Raw genomic sequence first — 15,631 nt, 5'->3', positions numbered from 1 at the left:
GTAACACTTTCACTTTTGGTTGGAAGGTGAAACAGCCACAAACATAAATGAATAATATTTTCAACCCTGCTAAAATTCAAAACCATTCCTACTTAGCAAGCCATATGAAAACATGACAGTTAATGAGAATTATGGGAGAAAATGAAGAATGCCTGGTAAGTAATGATCAGATTCCAAAAGGTACTTGGTGCTACCCTCAGAGATATAAGAGTCCTCAAAAGGCTTCCATGAAAGGAAAAGGGATGGCCAATTCTGCTTTTTCAATTGTTATCCTAGCAGTGTATAGGGTGGATTGGATGGGAGAGGTTATAATAGGAGATACTGTATCAGGGTAGAAGCTCTTGTTAGGGTTTGGTGAAAATACTCTTCATGGAGTTCCTTGTCCACACTATGTTTTGCATCTTGTAGAGCGCTCCTTTCATTAAAATACAGTTGTCAACTGCCAATACTTGACAACTTTTAAAATACTTTTTACATTTCCCTTGTTTGATTCTTGGAACATCGTCTTAACAGAGACAAGAATAAATAATTTCAGAGAGAAAAACATAGCAAAGATTTAAAGCAGGCTTTGCAACACTTCTCCTTTTGGCATGTAGCCAGGCTCTCCTCTTGGCCTCTCCTTTCCCCTCCAGATGGAGCCAACCTGGAGTCTGTAGAGAAGACCAGAAAGTAATGCTTTATGCGTTCCAATCATAGCCCCGAAGTGAGCTCCATTATTGCAAAAATAAGAAAATGAAAACTTACATTATTTCTTTAAATTTCACAGTACAGTTGACAAATTTTGTATTCCCACTTTCTTTCAAGTTTGTTTCCTTTTATTGCCATATTACTTCATTTTGACTCTGCTATAAGGTTGAGAACACACTGAAAACTCACCCCTGACGTTACCAACTCTCTGAATCTTGATGTCATTGGATGCTTGTGGTGAAAGAGACTTTAAAGCTGTCCAGTCTGACCTCGCATCACAACAATGGCAGCACTCCTCAGCGAGCTGCTCTCTACTGTATACACACTTCTCAAAGTGAAGAGTTTAGTGTTTTACTCCCCTCACCACGGCAATCTGTTCCATTATTGGGATGTATGAGTCACCAGATGTATTTTAAATTTTTGTTAACTAAGCTTAAGTTTCCCCCTGTAACTTTCACCAATCATTTCTAATTTTTCTGCCCAGGAACAGACAGTACACATTTCCACTTTTTCTGCATGGCAACCTTTGGAATATTTTATGATATCTCACAAGTTTCTCTTGAGTCTCTAAGATAAACGTTCTCAGTGTCTTCTGCCCTTCTATATAGCATGATTTTGCCAGTCCTTTATCGATAAGGTGCCTTCTCTAGATAGACAAGCTCTGGTCTCTCATTTTTCTTTTGAAATTGTAGGTCCAAGAACTGAAAGCAAGGTTCTGACAGAGATTGGACTCTACTTAACCCTGGTAAATATCAATTTCCTTGGTTTTAAAATGCACTTTGTAGCATTGTGGGATCGCTGTGGAAACTGTTTGTAAGTAGTTAGGACCAGTTTTTGTTTCAAAATCTGTTAAGAACTATATAAATCCAAGAGAAAAACCACAAGAGGAGGTCAGCACTATGTCTAGCTCCATGGGAAGCAAAGTTCCATACCAGGGATTGCTCCACCCTAAGTAACATTGCCACCCCACCATCAAGGCCCAGCCTAGACTCAGCTCATTTATCCAACATCTATAAATATCTATCTCATGCCAGGTGCTCTCCTATAATTCAGTGATATTCAGTTAATTAAGAAGATAAAAATTTATACATTCTTGTAAGGGAAACTGCCAATTTAAATACTGCGTACTACAGAAAATGACATTGGAGCAAATACTTGGAGGAGTAAAGGACACGAGCTGCAAAGAAATGTGGAAAAATAGAATTCCCAACAGTGGAGACAGAAAATCCAAAAAGCTCTGAAGCCAGGCATGGTGACTTATGTCTGTAACCCTAGGACTTGGGAGGCTGAGGCAGGAGGAGTGCCATGAGTTCGAGGCCAGCCTGAATTACATAGCAAGACTGTCTCAAAGAGCAAAACAAAACAAAAGCAAACATAAAAAACCCTGAACTAGAAGTATGCCTTGAGTTAGGAACGGCAAAAGGCTACATGGCTAAGTGAGGGGGAGAGGTAGGAGGTAACAACAGGGAGCTGATAAGGGACCTCACAGCCCTCACTGGGACTTTGGCTTTTTCTCTGAGTGATACAAGAACCCACCAGAGGATTTGGGGAGGAGAACTTACATGGTCTGGCCTACATTTGAACAAAATCACTCTAGTAACTGTGCTAATAAAAGGCCACAGGGGAAGATAGTGGAAAGTATGGGACTTTCTAGGGGATACTGCAATATTCCTGGCAGGAGAAGGTAATGATTTGGATCAATGGTAATGGTAGAGGTGGTGAGAAGTTTCTAGTATATATTTGAAAGAAAACTAACAGTATTTGTTGATGTGTTGAATGTGGAGTGAGTGAGAAACAGTTTGAAAGACTTTGAGGTTCTTTTTTAATTTAGCCACCTCAAAGGATGAAATTGCTGTGGCTAAGCTGAGGGAAACTCTGAGAGGAGCGGACTTACAGAGGAAGGTAGGAAGTTGATTTTTAGAAGAGGTCAAAGGTACGACTTGCCTGTTAGGTGTCCTAGTGGAAATAGACATCAAGTAAGCAGTTGGATGGATAAATTCAAAGAGGCCTGGGGTGGAGCTGTATTTCACATTTATCACATATAGTTAGCATCAAAAGCCTAGGTTTGAATCCACTGAGGCTTCAAATTCAGTCTGTGACTCCTATACAATCACATTCTGTGTCTCACAGGAACATTAATACCATTCTCTTCATTCATTTGAGTCTGAGTCCAATTTTAAGCTAAACTGACAGTATCAGTCTTTCACTTCCTCAGTAATATCTCAGATATTGAAATCCTGATCCAAAGTTTCAAGGTTTTAAAACAACTTTTAATGCTGTGATATGTCTTTTCTCCCCACTAAAACTGTGAATGCACAAGTCAATATCCTCACATAATGTCTCCTAAAGTGAGCTATATTATAATTGGTGCCCTGCTAAACCCTTTATGAAATTTGATATAGCAGTCATGCTTGTATAAAAAAAATCAACCAAAAATAACATTGTAGACATGGCAAAAATTCTTGAATTCTTGGGTTTAAAGAGTCCAAGATGTACCATCAGGTCTGAAGCTAGATTGTATGAGCCTGAACCTCAGCTTCGATCCTTCCTCACTGGGCCCATGGAGAAGTCTCTTGAGCCCTTGATGGTATGAAAGGAAAAATCTTAACTTAATATAATGGTAACACATGGGACTTGAAGTTTGAGTCCTGGTTCTATCACTTACTGCTTTCAGCTTTGGATGGCTGACTTTATGAAAAGGAAAATAGTGATGCTGACCTCAGTGGTTTGTGGAGATAATCTAATAAAATCATGCTTATTAATACATTGTATAAGGTACCATTTTATAAGTGACCATTTCCTCCTTTGGAGTCTGAAAAGGATGGTATATCCAGGTGACAGCGTTCTGTATCAGTCATTTAAGGAATACCAAAAGGATAAAGAAGAAGCACTGGTCAGGAGTATGTTCTCTTATCCAGGCTTTCAACCTAGGATCGAGAATTAAATCCAGCTCAGAGTGAAGATCTATCCCACTCACCACTCAACTCCTCCTGATGAACAACGTAGCTTTGGGGGACTCCACCCCGACTTTCAGGAAAGCCTTGCCGACACAGGTAAATACAAGTCACGTTTTTGAAAAGTGCCAGGGCAAAAGACTGGGGGGGATTTTCAATATTTTAGTCGCTGTGGTCATCTTTACCTGTCAGTATCATTACAGTTGAAATCACTGCTGGTAGGACTGGGAAGGTAGATGTGAGGATATGAGAAAAGATTATTTTCTCTTCCCAAAAAAGGTTTTTAAAAATATCTCCCTTTTTTGGAAAATATATGGTGTATGAGTTTTCACAGGTATAGCATAACGGAGAAAGAAGACAAAGAAGAAACTGTATATTTTCTGCCTGTTTTATGTTTATACTATCCATTGCGCCACCTATTATTCTTGATTGTATCGGAAATAATGACTGAAATTACAGACCTTCTGGTTTACTATAAAATGTTTTGTATTTCCTTAGCTTTCTTACTTTGACAGGCTTATGTCCTGTGTGTGTGTGTGTGTGTGTGTGTGTGTGTGTGTGTATCTGTGTGTGTGTTTGTGTTCTTCAAAGCAAAACTTGCTCTATTCAAGTCTCATTGCTGTAACCTTGGACTTGTTATGGCTGGTTAGTTACACAAAGCAGACAAAGCAGCACCTATTTATTAGAATCCCTGCTAAGTAGCTAGAGCTATGCTAGGCCAATTTGGATGGAATGTTCCCTGGGTGTGGCGATGGGTATTTTGGCTTCAGCCCCTGCATCTCTGGACCTCACATAGTATTCTCTCATGGAGGCTGCGCAGGAATCAGAAATTTATCCTCTTCTTTCCTCAGAAGGAAAACCATGTGCACAATCAGAGATGGAGAAATCACAGCTTCGTAACTGAGTTTATCCTCTTGGGCTTCTCCAGAAATCCCAAGACTAATTGGATTCTCTTCTTCTTCTTCCTCTTCCTCTACTTGTTTACAGTTCTGGGCAATGGGCTCATTGCTACACTGATCAAAGTAGATGCTCGTCTCCACACACCCATGTACTTCTTCCTCAGTATCCTCTCGCTACTGGACCTCAGCTATGCCACCACTACCGTGCCCCAGATGTTGGTCCATCTAGTGAGCAAGCATAAGACCATCTCTTATGTTGGGTGTGTGGTTCAGATGTACACTTTCCTGACCCTGGGCATCACTGAAACCTGGATATTTGCAGCTATGGCCTATGACAGATATGTTGCCATATGCTCTCCTCTCCACTATGGGGTCCAGATGAGCCGAACCCTATGTGTCCTCCTGGTAGTTAGCTCTGTGCTTTGTGGTCTCCTCTGTGCCTTCATCTACACGGTCTTTGCGATGAGTCTGCCCTACTGTGGTCCCAATGAGATCAACCACTTCTTTTGTGAAATTCCTGCTGTCCTAAAGCTGGCTTGCGCAGACACATCCCTCAATGACCAAGTGGATTTTATTTTGGGATTCATTTTGCTTCTCATCCCATTATTCCTCATTCTAGCCTCATATGTTCGTATCTTTATGGCTATTTTAAGAATTCGCTCCACCCAAGGGAGGATTAAGGCCTTTTCCACCTGCACCTCACACATCACTGTGGTCACCATGTTTTGTATCCCATGCATGGTCATGTACATGAGGCCTGGCTCTGAAGCCTCCCCAGAAGACGACAAAAAGTTGGCCTTGTTCTACAATGTCATCTCTGCATTTCTTAATCCCATTATTTATAGCCTCCGGAACAAGGATGTGAAGAGGGCTTTCCTGAAGTTAGTTGGAATGAGTGAGGACACACAATAGGCCACAGACCATGAATTCCGCAGTGCCTCTGGTCTCATATACATCATCACAATTACACTGAGTTTATTGAAATGAACAAGGACCCCCAGGAAGAAAAAGAAGCTATCCAGAAAAATACAAAACACTTTCATATCAATATACTAATGAAAATATTAGGAAAGGACTCAGAGAAAATTGTACTCAAGAATTAATACACCATTGACCTTCTGTGACTTTGGAAAGCTCATCTAACTCCTCTGGAATTTAATTTTTATATCAATAAAATATGTTTTGTGATATTTATTATGCTTAATTAATAATAGCTAACTTCAATGAGTTCTTTCTATATAACAGTCACTAAGTTCTCTATATGTACTTATTTTCATTCTCATAACTCTAGAGGCAGGTATTATCTCCTTTGTACAGATAAAGAAACTAAGACCCAAGAAGATTAAATCATTTGCCAAATATTGTGATGATAGAAATGATACCACTGAGATTTGAACCCAGGAAGCATAATTCCAAAGTCAAAGAGCTTACCTATTTACATCATGCCACATAACTCTCAAGTAGCCAGCAGAGAGTTTTGAGGCTTAGCTGGGATATGAAAAGGATACTGCTATGGTTTAGATCTAAAATGTCACCCAAAGTCTCATGTGTGGGAGGTGATTGAATCATAAGGATGCTTTATTCATCGGTGGATTCATTGACAAGTTCAGGAGCTAAATGTGCTGTTAGGAGGTGGGACCTGGTTGGCCATGGGCCTCAGGAGGCATAGCCTGGAAGGGAGCATTTTTGCCCGTGGCTCCGCTGTCTTTTGTTCTGCTTCCTGGTTGTCATGAGGTAAGCAACTTTCCTCCACCCTGCCCTTCTGCCATACCTTTTTGCCTTGGAATCAATCAGTCATGGACTGAATCCCCTAAAAACTATGAGTCAAAATAAATCTTTCTTCCTTTAAGTTGTGAGTTTCAAGTATTTTGTCCAATGACAGGAAAGTGATTAACAGAGAAAACTGGCATTGGGAGTGGGGTTGTTGTGACTGTGCCTGAGCACGTGGTTTAGAAACCCCTGGAACTGTTTGCAGGAGGAGATTGGAAAGCTTTCGCAGTACTGGCTGGAGAAGCACTAGAATGCTGTAAACAGAGCTTAGTGAGTGATTCAGAGCTCAAAGTACCAAAATGCCGATGGAAATGCAGAGATAAAAGTCAGATAAAACTCGGGAGGCTTTGGTTGGGAAGGCTTATTAGAAAAATTGCTCTGGGGTCATTCATTAAAGGAAGGATATGCGAGTCATCTACCGGATCTAAAGGGACTTTCTTCTTAAAGCTCTCAGAACACTGAAAAAAACCCACAGGAGATGCACCCACTTGCCCCCACTCATGACCTGGTCTCATTTCTCAGGTGTTTACCGGGCAATTCCACCTAGAATGGCCTCCTCCTCCACACTCCATAAGCCTCCTTCCTCATTCATACACGTCACATGCACATATATGTCCCTTCTTCTGGAAGTTTCCTAGTTTCTTGCAGCCCACATGAATGCGTTTGTCCTTGGTTTGCTCTCCTAAATAGACCTTTTTCATTCTTTATGTGGCCCATCTACAAATTTTTTAATGTCTTTCCATTATACTTCCCTACAGATTAGAAATTTTTCTTTCAATCGTTTCTCACCTCTCTCATTTTATTTTAAGGAGTTAAAACCGGCCATTCAATGCCTTCAATATTTTTGTACAAATTTCTTCCACCAGATATACTAGTTTATCACTCTTAAATTCTACTTTATATAAAACCTTAAGACATAATTCTGCCAAGTTTTTTTGCAACCTTATAGCAAAGATGACCTTTATTACAGTTTTCCAATCCTTTTTCCCATCCAGGATCTCATCAGAGTGCCCTTTACCAGCTATATTTCTACCCATGTTCTGATCAAAACCACTTAAGTCAATCTCCAAGCAGTTGCAGGACTTCTCCACAGTTCTCCTCTTCTGCACCATCACCTTACAAGCCCTTAACATTCCATCCACAGAACTACAGGCTTTTTCTAGTCATCTCCTCCACATTCTTCACACCTCAGTGTGTTGTCCTGTTCCAGAGTTGCTTCCACATTTTCTGATGTTTGTTATAGCAACAACCTCATTTGTATGGTACCAATTTGGTCTTGGTCCATTTTGTGCTTCTAAAACAACACTACAGACTGAGTTGTTTATAATGAATAAAAATTAACTAGCTCATTGCTCTGGGGAAATCCAAGATCAGGGGACCAGTATCTAGTGAGAGCCCTTTGCTGTATCATCTCATGGCAAAAGGCAGAAACACAAGAACACATGTCAGAGAGAGAGGCAGACTCATCCTTTTATAAAGAGATCATTTCTACAAGAATGAATCTGCTTCCAGAAAAACAGCTTTAATCCATTCATGAGAGTTGAGCCTTCATGGCCTAATCACTTGGTATTTTGTTTTGTTTCTTTTTTGTTTGTTTGTTCTCTGGGTTTTATTTGTGTGCGTGTGTGAGTGTGTGTGTGTGTGTGTGTGTGTGTGTGTGTGTGTGTTAATGCTGAAGATTGAACTGAGAGCCTCACATGTGCTAGGGAAATGCTACCACTGAGCCATATCCTTATCATACCCTTATCTTAAAGGTCCTACTCTTAACACTGTTAGAATAGCAACTGAAATTCAATATGAGCTTGGGAAGGCACAGATAATTCAAGCCACAGCACCATCTGTCTCAACCCTTGTGGCAGGTGTGGTCATTTGGCCTTAGAAGCTCAGTGTTGATGTCCTCTCCTTCAGAAGATTTGCCTTGGTACCTCATGAGAATCCCTTTTTCTATGTCCCCATAGAACTCTCTGTACCTTTGTACATGCTGCGCCCTGTTTGAGATATTTCTTCCTTTTTTCTCTCTCATAAATCCTAATCACTAGCCAAAGTTCAATGCAAGGGCACCCCTGTGAAACGTCCCTGCTCCTAAATTCCAAGCAGAGATCAACACTCCTACCTTTGCACCCTGGGTATCTCCCAACACATCCCCAATCACATTGTGCTGATAAGTTTTGACAGTTTTTCCTCATTAGACCACGAGCCTGTGGGGAGCACAGACCATGTGCCACTTTTTCCTGCATAGTGGAAAGTGGATGGAGCATGTTTGCTGAATTGAATTTAACATACTAATAAGAGAGGAAATGAAGAAAAATCGATGGGGACTTTTGGAACACTATACTAATATCTACAACATGTTCCACTACTGATCAGTCATAGCAATCTTTTTCGGCAAGCTTTGATGTGGCTCAGAATTTGTCACAACCCAGGGCTCTGGGCAATCACTAGCACTAGAGCTTGAAAACAAGATGATTCTATTTGCCAACTCTAAGTGGCACTAGTATTGGACTCAGGTTATAGTGATTTCAAGTTAAATAAGGCTACTTCAGACTTCTCACATTTTATTATCCAAAGGGCTATCCACCCCATAAGTGCTTAGGACTGATTCTGGTCAGTGTTATGAAGTACATGCCATTTACCCTGACCCACTCAAGAAGCAGAGCGGGGCTTGGGATATAACTCAGTGGTAGAGACTCCACTGAGGAGGAAACAAGGCCCTGGGTTTGATCCCCGGCACCACAAATGGAGGAGGAGGAGGAGAGGAAGAGGAAGAGGAAGAGGAAGAGGAAGAGGAAGAGGAAGAGGAAAAGGAAGAAGGAGAAGGAGAAGAAGAAGGGGAGGGGAAGGGGGATAGGAAGGGGGAAAGGGAGAGGAGAACAAGTCACTGAGAGGAAGACATTATGGTCCCTGATCACTCTTAAGTCTAATTATAAAAACATACATTAGTAGGACAAGCAGATCAATCATCTGACATATACCATGGAGTCAGGTCAAGCATGCATATTTTACATTATCTGCTTCATATTTGATCCTATTTAACATTATAACCAATTTATACTGTTATTGCCCCATTTTTGTGATGAGGAAACTGAAGTACAGGGAGGTATATTTTCCAGTATTGTACCCATTATAAAGAGGCAGAATCAGGATTTGATATCAGGTCCTTCAACTCTCCAGGGTGTTGCTGCCATGTGGAGTATTTATCAGTTGCTTCATCTTGATCCAGAGCCTACAAAAGATCCCACCATTTCTTAGGGCATATTCCTTCCCCGGAGGAAATCACAGTCTTAGAACACAATTCAGGCTAGTACTCAGCAAAGCAGGATAGAGAAGCTGGGATGGGGAACTCCAATGGCTGAGAGCAGAAGGAACCCCACCCGATCCCAGGGCCTCTGGAAAGCCCCTACTGATTCTCTGTGATCCACGCAAGGCTTCTCCTCTGACATGCTTCTCCAGTCTTCATTCCTTGCACTTCTCAAGCTATGCACTGACTCCAGCTGATGCTCACATATCTTTCCCTTGGGATTTAGAGTGAGAAGGGATCCATTATGGAGTATAGGGGCCCTTGGGTTGGGAAAGTCAAGGTACCTGAGTGCGCAGGTCTTGGTTGTCAGGGTGAGGGGATAAAATGGGTCCTTAAGGACTGAAAAGGTTACTATAGGCCCTGGAGGATCACAAGCCACAGAAGACTCATTAAGAAGCTACCTGATCTGTCTTCCCTGAAGACCAGGAGCACAATGCTAAAGGAAGACCCAGAAGGCCTCAGGCTCATCCTCCACCCAGAGCCCAGCACCAGGTAAGGAGGAGAGGGGCAGAGGCAGAGGCTTGAGATACGTCATCCTCAAAACTGGACCTTGCCTGCCTGATGCTCCCTACCTGTCTGCATCCCTCTCTCTGTCCGGTTGGACACCTGCCTGCTTCTCCCTCCTTTCCATTCACATCTGACCCTCTTCATAGGTGTGATCAAAAACCACTATGAATGTTTAGTTTTTTAATTTTACAACAGTAGAAAATGCATTGCCATTAATACCCTTCAAAATACTTCCCCTTCCTCTGAACACACTTATCCCATCTTTCTTGCCACTTTCTAAAGTAGTTCTGAAGTCCTGTTTCATGAGGCTCTTTAGTTGTGCAGTCATGGCTGCCTCAGTATCCTGATGGATTCAATACATTTATGTTTCACGTTCATTTTGACCTTGAGGAAAAGCCAGAAGTCACACGGTGCCAGATCCAGTGAATAAGGTGGATGAGAATACACCATACTGTTTTCACAGGCCTGCCTTTTCATCGGATGGCACTTGGCAGCAGCATTCACTATATTGCTGACCACGCCTCATAAAGATACTCACAAAAGAGGACTTGCAGAACCGCTTCGGAAAGTAGCAAGAATGATGAGATAAGTGGTTGAATGCTTCCATACTGAATGGAAGTATTTTGAGAGAGTTTAATGGCAAGGTGTCTTTTACTGTAATAATTTTCACATTTAAACACTGTATATGTTGATCATACTGCCTAAGTTGGTTATATTAAGATAAAACCTGCCTTCTTGGTGTAAGTCTCAACTTTATCTCTTGGGACCACCCAGAATAAAACTCCCCTGTCATCCACATTAAATCACTCACTTGTGCTTTCACATGACTTGCAAAGAGTTGGTCCTTCCCTTCCAAATGCGCATCACCTTCCAGTTCAGTAGGAGAAACCTCCCTATTTGCTTCAGCTCTTCCTCACGCAATGTGATTTCCAGACATTTTGTCCTGGCCTCTTTCAACTTATCCACATTCCCCTTAAAATACAGCCCAGGAGTGAGAATAACGCTCTGCCTGTGGCCTGGCTGCGGCAGCTACAGTTCTATGCCCCCATACCCACCCACCCACTGTTAGGACCTTTCTCAGTGATGGAGCCTCTTGTTTACTTTTTTCAGGTTCTTTGCATTGATCAGTTTCAGTCCCCAGTACTTTCCCAACAAGCTGCCGCCCTGTCTGAGCTTGGTGTGGTTTGCTTTTTGAGACAGGGGAAGGGACAGGAGATTCCACATTCATGCTGTAACATTTTTTTGTTGCTTTATCTGGAACATCTTGTTCTATCCAGTTGTGACTGGATATCTGCTTTTCAGCCACTGGGCCAGACTCCTTCATCATTGTGAATACAAACTGCTCTGAAGGAAAAACTCTGGAGATCAATTGGTCTGAGGGAATGTGACCTTGAGGGTTCTGGTGGTCACAGGTAACTGTATCTCTCTCACCTCATTCTCACCTCCTCCCCTTCCACGTCTACCCCGCTGGAGCCACCACTCGTGACCCACTCTTCTGCTGCCATTGTTAGCTGCTTCCGAGGAGGCCCTCTCTGTCGCCCGTCTCTCCCTCTTGGGTCTCTCCCTGCTCTGTGTGTACATTCTCAACTTTTCTCAACATTGGGGGACAGAAACCACTCCCTCCATCCTATTTCTTGATCTAAACATCTCCCCCTTTCACTCCTCTTGATGGCCCAGTCCACTGCTCAGAATCCACTACAGTCTGACTGCTGCCTTCATCACAGAAATGTCTCACACCTGAGTCACTTATAACTTCAGCATTATCACATTTTGACCTTTGGCCCCTCTTTCCTCTTTGTATTTGATTCCACTGGCACTCTGCCTCCCTGGGTTTGTACGCAAAGCCCTGTTACCTCCCTGGATGCTTTTTCTCAAGCTTGACTCTTCTCTACTGGTGGGAACTAGGACTACCGGGCTACCCGTCCAGTGATCATGGTGCCAGTCTCCTCGTGCAGATCAGATATTACTTCTGATAGGATATTGCCTGGTTCCCCACGAGAACATGTCACCTCCAATAGCACCAGACACAAGAGAATTGGCCTTAAATGAGGCACAATATTTATCCTCTGCTCTCTGCCCATCATAAATCTCAAGAAGAGAAAGGGACCCTATGGAGTTAATTATTCAGAGAGATTTTCCCTCCAGGCTGAGAGGCTTCAGAAAATCCAAAGGTTCCTTTGAGCAGAGACAACAGCTATTATTCTGCCTTATGTACAGTCAAATTTTAGTCAAACAGGAAGACTCTTCCCTTCAGGAGTGGATAAGAATAAGAAGAGGCATAATTGCTGAGCAACTCTATTTAAAGTAAGATATGAGGCAACTTCCAAAAGAATCAAACACAGACCCAGGTTAGCTTTTTGAGAATTTTTCACGTTCATGGAAGCATACATCTCTCCCCACAATTGTTACTCTTCTTGTCTATTTCTCTACAGTGATCAAAAGTTGAAGGCACCAAAAGAAAGGGTTCTGAATACATGTTTCGATGAAGAGGGAGGAGACAGTTTCAGATCTTCATCCTTCTCTGCAGCCAGTGGCAGACAGAAAAGCCCCTGGCAGTGCACTACATGATGGTAGCTCCTGAATGAGAAGAAAGCAGGAGGTCTTTCTGGGGTTGGTGAAAGGGAAGGAAATGGAACCCTGGAGACCCTCAGAAAAGACTTCTGTCTGAGAAGCTAAATATCCCGTGAAGATTTTCCTCCCCTCCCCAAAATTACACTCACCCCAGGCAGACCTCAGTCTCTGATGTGATACTTATTCCAAGTAGAATCAAATAACCACTGACCTTTCCAACAATAGAACAGCCATGGCGCCTGAGTATGCATAATAAGCTGGACCCCTACAACCATTTCTCCCTCTGCAGCTGCAGAACAATGCACAACAGCTGGGGGTACAACAGCTCCGTGTCTGAGTTTATCCTTCTGGGCTTCTCCAGGAACTACCAAACTAATGTAATCCTCTTCAGTATCTTCCTCTTTCTCTACCTCTCCACACTGGTGGGCAATGGGCTCATTGTTACTTTGATCCAACTGGACTCCCACCTCCACACACCAATGTACTTCTTCCTTTGTGTCCTTTCCATGCTGGACATGAGCTATGTCACCACCACCGTGCCCCAGATGTTGGTGCATCTGATCTGCCAGAAGAAAACTATCTCCTATGTTAGGTGTGTGGCCCAGATGTACATCTTTCTGGTGCTGGGGATCACCGAGGGCTGGTTATTTTCTGTTATGGCCTATGATAGATATGTGGCCATTTGCTATCCACTCAGGTACAAGGTTATCATGAACCCATGGCTGTGCAAAGCAATGGTAGTCTTTTGTGGACTATGGGGTGTCAGCTGTTCCTTAGTCTATACTGTCTTCACCATGCGCCTACCCTACTGTGGCCCCAATGAGGTCAATCACTTCTTTTGTGAGGTCCCTGCTGTTCTGAAATTAGCCTGTGCAGACACATCCCTCAATGATCGAGTAGATTTCATACTTGGCTTCATTCTTCTACTGGTACCACTTTCCTTCATCCTGGCCTCTTATGTCTGCATTTTCACCACCATCTTGAAAATTCGCTCAACCCAAGGTCGACTCAAGGCCTTCTCTACCTGTGCATCCCACATCACTGTGGTCACCATGTTCTGTGGACCTGCCATGTTTATGTACATGAACCCTGGGGCCAATGCCTCCCCAGAGAGGGACAAGAAGCTGGCTCTGTTCTACAACGTGATCTCAGCCTTTCTCAACCCCATAATCTATAGCCTCAGAAACAAAGATGTGAAGAGGGCTTTCCTCAAAGTGACAGGCTGGGGCAAATGCCCTGAGTGAAGCCACTGGAACACAGGATCTGCGGCCCTTCTCCTCCATTCTCTCTAATCACAAACAAGTGCACAGGCAAGAATGATTATCTAATGGTTAAAGGAGAAGGTATACAAGGGTAGGTACCTGATGTGGACCTGCTGATGACTCGAGAAGCTGAGCTTTCCCTAAACATCAAGGAACCCTCTGGACAGAGTACCAAGAATTTATGTCAGATTAACTTTTGCTTCCCAGAAACAAGCAAAGGGTCTAGCACAAACAAAGCATCATTAATATTTCATGATTGAATGATTCAGTGGATGGGAAGAGGGCATTTGAAACCAATTCAGGATAAATGGGACAAAAATGACTCAGAGGACCACAGATCAGTAACTTTCTTTTGTCTTGGTCAGCAGCAACCAAGCATGGGTTTAAAGAAACCTAATCTCAGCAAAAGGAAGCATGGCCTTAGGGATAGGTTTCAGGGGTTGAGCATTGTCCATCCAACATTTCCAGGGGAATGCAGGGGACTGATTCACCTGCTCTCTGGAGAAGGAGTTCCTGCTATGCGGTCTCTCGGCACACAGATGGTACACCACTCAAACTGTGTCACAAAGATTAAGAGCTCATACTCTGTAGCCAGACCTTTTCCTTGGCTATGAAGGTGGGATACTATATCTATAAAGGTGGAATAATAATTATAGCAAACCAATACCTTGTAGGATTGTTATGACAAGGTAACATGAGTTCTTAGAACAATGCTGGGCACTTTGAGTGCTATCTATAAACATTGCCATTCCACTTCTCTTTCTTAATACCACACTTTACAAGCAGAGGCGTAGTAGCAGGGGACACTCTGCCCTTGAGAAAAAGACTGCTAGCATTACAAACAAAGAAGCCTGCACTTGTTTATATGCCAATGTGCTATGAATTTAGGTAGCTTGGGTATGTCACCATGAAGCTCATGAACTCACAATCCGAAAAACCATAAATAAGGAGGAGAGCCTTTCAAGATTCTACATGAGCAGTCCTTGATTACAATCAGCTAGCACCCCTCCAGGGTGTCCTCATTAATAGTCTACATATTAGAGCTTTGAATAAACATTTGTTCCAATCTGAGCTGATTAATATTTGTTTTGTGGGAGTGCTTTATTTAAGAGGTTGCTGGGTGAGTGGGAGGGTGGTAGGATGTGATGGTCATGATGGCTTCTCTTAGCAAAGCCAAAGCCATTCACCCCTATTATGGTTTGGTTCTGGATGTCCCCCCAAAGCCTCATGCAGTCATGGGGCAGGCTTCTAGAGTTTGTGATTGATTCATGGATGTGAGTGCTACACCTGCCCTGGGGCGGATAGTTTGCATACAGTGTAAGGGAGGGAAAGAGGCTGCTTGCTTCGCTCCTCCCTTTTTGAGCTTTTGCTTTTCCTGTCTTCTGCCGCCATGAACTGTTGCCCTCTGCCATGTGCCACTCTGTCTTGGAGCCAACCAAATATGGACTGAAACCTCCACAAACTGTAAGCTAAATAGACTTTTCCTTCCTTAATTTTGGGCATCAGGTATTTTGTCTCAGCAATGAGAGAAAAGTAACCAAGACAACCCCTTAAAATGAGTGGCCCTTAGAGTCCCTGGCACCTTGGAGGAAGCATAGATAACTTGTTTCATAGAATCTCAGGAAGCTGCATGGACAGATAAAGTCTATCAGACCCATAAAGTTAGGCAACACATAAAAGAAG

The 15,631-nt window shown here is 42.8% G+C and overlaps 2 protein-coding genes across 2 annotated transcripts; both read left to right on the top strand.

Moving 5' to 3' along the window:
* Positions 1-4,351: 4,351 nt before the first annotated feature.
* Positions 4,352-5,452, top strand: LOC102018858 (olfactory receptor 2A5-like). Its single transcript, XM_005410627.2, has one exon. It carries the CDS (start codon positions 4,352-4,354, stop codon positions 5,450-5,452), a length of 1,101 nt encoding a protein of 366 aa, XP_005410684.2.
* A 7,533-nt stretch (positions 5,453-12,985) lies between these two features.
* Positions 12,986-14,076, top strand: LOC102018529 (putative olfactory receptor 2B3). Its single transcript, XM_005410626.1, has one exon. It carries the CDS (start codon positions 12,986-12,988, stop codon positions 13,928-13,930), a length of 945 nt encoding a protein of 314 aa, XP_005410683.1. The 3' UTR covers positions 13,931-14,076.
* The last annotated feature ends 1,555 nt before the right edge of the window (positions 14,077-15,631 follow it).

The sequence above is a fragment of the Chinchilla lanigera genome, unplaced genomic scaffold (genome assembly GCF_000276665.1).
Source record: "Chinchilla lanigera isolate Chin_1 unplaced genomic scaffold, ChiLan1.0 scaffold00136, whole genome shotgun sequence".
Taxonomy (NCBI): domain Eukaryota; kingdom Metazoa; phylum Chordata; class Mammalia; order Rodentia; family Chinchillidae; genus Chinchilla; species Chinchilla lanigera.
Note: the sequence above shows the minus strand (reverse complement) of the source record. Positions and strands in the feature narration are given on the sequence as shown.